Genomic DNA, 2500 nt, shown 5'->3' on the forward strand with positions numbered 1-2500 from the left:
TGTGGAGAGGCTGCATATTCTCAACCAACCGCAAAAACAAATGAATGATAGTGATGCAATATTTTGACATTTGATTTTTTGTGTCTGGTTTTGTGTGGCAATAGCAACAGCAAAACAATGACTGTTTGCCTTTGCATGTCTTGCAATGGAACTCGTAAAATGTGATTTCATCGTTAGTTCATCTCTTTTCTTTTGCAAATCGCAGGACCTCTCTCCTCTCCTGTTGCATTGTTCATGGGTCTCAAACAGATGAGATCATAGTCTGTCAGGATCGCTGCAGAGTATGCACACTGTAAAGGGCTTTGTTTTCTTTCAGATCAGTCAAATATCTACAAAAACAAACAAAACAAAATAAGCAAGAAAAACTAGTAAACTTCAACTGAGCAAAACCAGGCAAAATAAGTCTCTCGTTTTGTTTTTCCAACAAATAGAAAAAAGGTGCTCTGTACAGTACACATGTGACAAGCTGCACATTCATCCTATTCAAGGATGGGTTCTTTTGTTTAAAACATAAGTGCTGTGGTTCGTAGTCTCTTTTTTGATGCGTTTCGCAAACTGTTTGTACACTGATGCCAAGTTGGTACCTGACTCAGTCCTCTTCCTTCCTCACCTATGAACACATTCTAGACTCTTCTTGGTTCCCCTTGGAGAAACTGGGGCTGTTGTCGCGTTGCAGCGGTTCAAAACTGTTTTGGCTCCTATGTTGAGTTGCCTTCATATTGCAGAACCCTCAGAGGGTGATGGAGATCAGGACCCAAGCAGAGACAGGTGGTGACCCAAGGAGTGTGTGTGTGTGTGTGTGTGTGTGTGTGTGTGTGTGTGTGTGTGTGTGTGTGTGTGTGTATGTACAGTATATACGTACATATGTATGTATGTAATTACGTCTGTGCTGGAGGGGACCAGGACAGAGGAGTGCCAGCTGTAATACTGGAATGATTCTGTGCAGAGTAACTGCAGGAGAGTGTGTGTCAGTGTGTGATGGAGACAGCAGGTCAGCTGGATCCACTGGAGGAGAGTGTGTGTCAGTGTGTGACGGAGACAGAGAGTGTGTGTCAGTGTGTGATGGAGACAGAGAGTGTGTGTCAGTGTGTGACGGAGACAGCAGGTCAGCTAGGCTGGATCCACTGCAGGAGAGTGTGTGTCAGTGTGTGAGGGGAGTGTGTGTCAGTGTGTGAGGGGAGTGTGTGTCAGTGTGTGATGGAGACAGCAGGTCAGCTGGATCCACTGGAGGAGAGTGTGTGTCAGTGTGTGACGGAGACAGAGAGTGTGTGTCAGTGTGTGACGGAGACAGAGAGTGTGTGTCAGTGTGTGATGGAGACAGAGAGTGTGTGTCAGTGTGTGACGGAGACAGAGAGTGTGTGTCAGTGTGTGAGGGAGACAGAGAGTGTGTGTCAGTGTGTGAGGGAGACAGAGAGTGTGTGTCAGTGTGTGATGGAGACAGAGAGTGTGTGTCAGTGTGTGACGGAGACAGAGAGTGTGTGTCAGTGTGTGACGGAGACAGAGAGTGTGTGTCAGTGTGTGACGGAGACAGAGAGTGTGTGTCAGTGTGTGACGGAGACAGAGAGTGTGTGTCAGTGTGTGATGGAGACAGAGAGTGTGTGTCAGTGTGTGACGGAGACAGAGAGTGTGTGTCAGTGTGTGACGGAGACAGAGAGTGTGTGTCAGTGTGTGATGGACTCAGCAGGTCAGCTAGGCTGGATCCACTGCAGGAGAGTGGAGACTGACTGCTGGAGGGACGGGGAAAGGCTGGAGTGCTTAGATTTCAGATGAGGAAGCAAGAATCTTGCTGAGAGTGTTTGATAGCATGTGTGCTTAGGCTTTCTGGTTGCAAGGGCCTGTTAGACCACAACACACACACACTAATAGAGGTGCTCCATCAGTACTAGGATATAATGAGAAACAGGCCACTATGCCTCCACCAATTACTTAAGCAACTTCATAAGATTATGAGTGAACTACAGGAGGACCTGAGTGACAATATGCTTGAGTGAATGTGAGCGCGTCACGGTAGAACAGTGATACACTGTTAATAAATAGTGGAGTCGAAGTGAGCACGAAGGGTTCTCAGAGGCTGAAATCTAAACGTGCAGTGTGGGTGAAGTTGTGTGACGTGAAGTGGTGGCTTGAGTGACAGTGGTGCCCGAGTGGTCAGTTGGTGTCGGGGGTTAAAGGTCAAAGGGTCAGCCTGGGTCCATCCATTCCCTCAGTAGCGATGAGACTGGTGAGAATACTGTGAGCTCTGCTGAGATGATGCGGAGTATCCCATGGTGCTCTGGGACTGGGTGGAACCTTGGACGTTGCTTTGGTAACCAAGGCGGGAGCTGGAGTGCTGTGGGGTTGAAGGGGAGATGTGTTAACAGAGACATCTTCAACAAAGAGGCAACAAGTATTTCTGGATTCAGCAGGCCATGTCGACACACGTCAGGGACCCTACTAGTTCAACATCTTACTAAACGAGAAAAGAGAGCTGGAAGCTGAACAAAAGCAGCATTCAAAATAT

At 47.6% G+C, this 2500-nt stretch overlaps 1 protein-coding gene across 2 annotated transcripts in view; it reads right to left on the reverse strand.

Moving 5' to 3' along the window:
- Positions 1 to 1597: 1597 nt before the first annotated feature.
- Positions 1598 to 2500, reverse strand: part of cdk19 (cyclin-dependent kinase 19) — a 47319-nt gene continuing 46416 nt past the window's right edge. For both annotated transcript variants that reach the window (XM_031581095.2, XM_012823975.2), the window contains one exon: positions 1598 to 2329. In XM_031581095.2, the coding sequence (XP_031436955.1) occupies positions 2204 to 2329 (126 nt within the window). In that variant the 3' untranslated portion in view covers positions 1598 to 2203. The remainder of the gene's footprint in view (positions 2330 to 2500) is intronic.

This window comes from Clupea harengus, chromosome 15, assembly GCF_900700415.2.
Source record: "Clupea harengus chromosome 15, Ch_v2.0.2, whole genome shotgun sequence".
In the NCBI taxonomy this organism is placed as follows: domain Eukaryota; kingdom Metazoa; phylum Chordata; class Actinopteri; order Clupeiformes; family Clupeidae; genus Clupea; species Clupea harengus.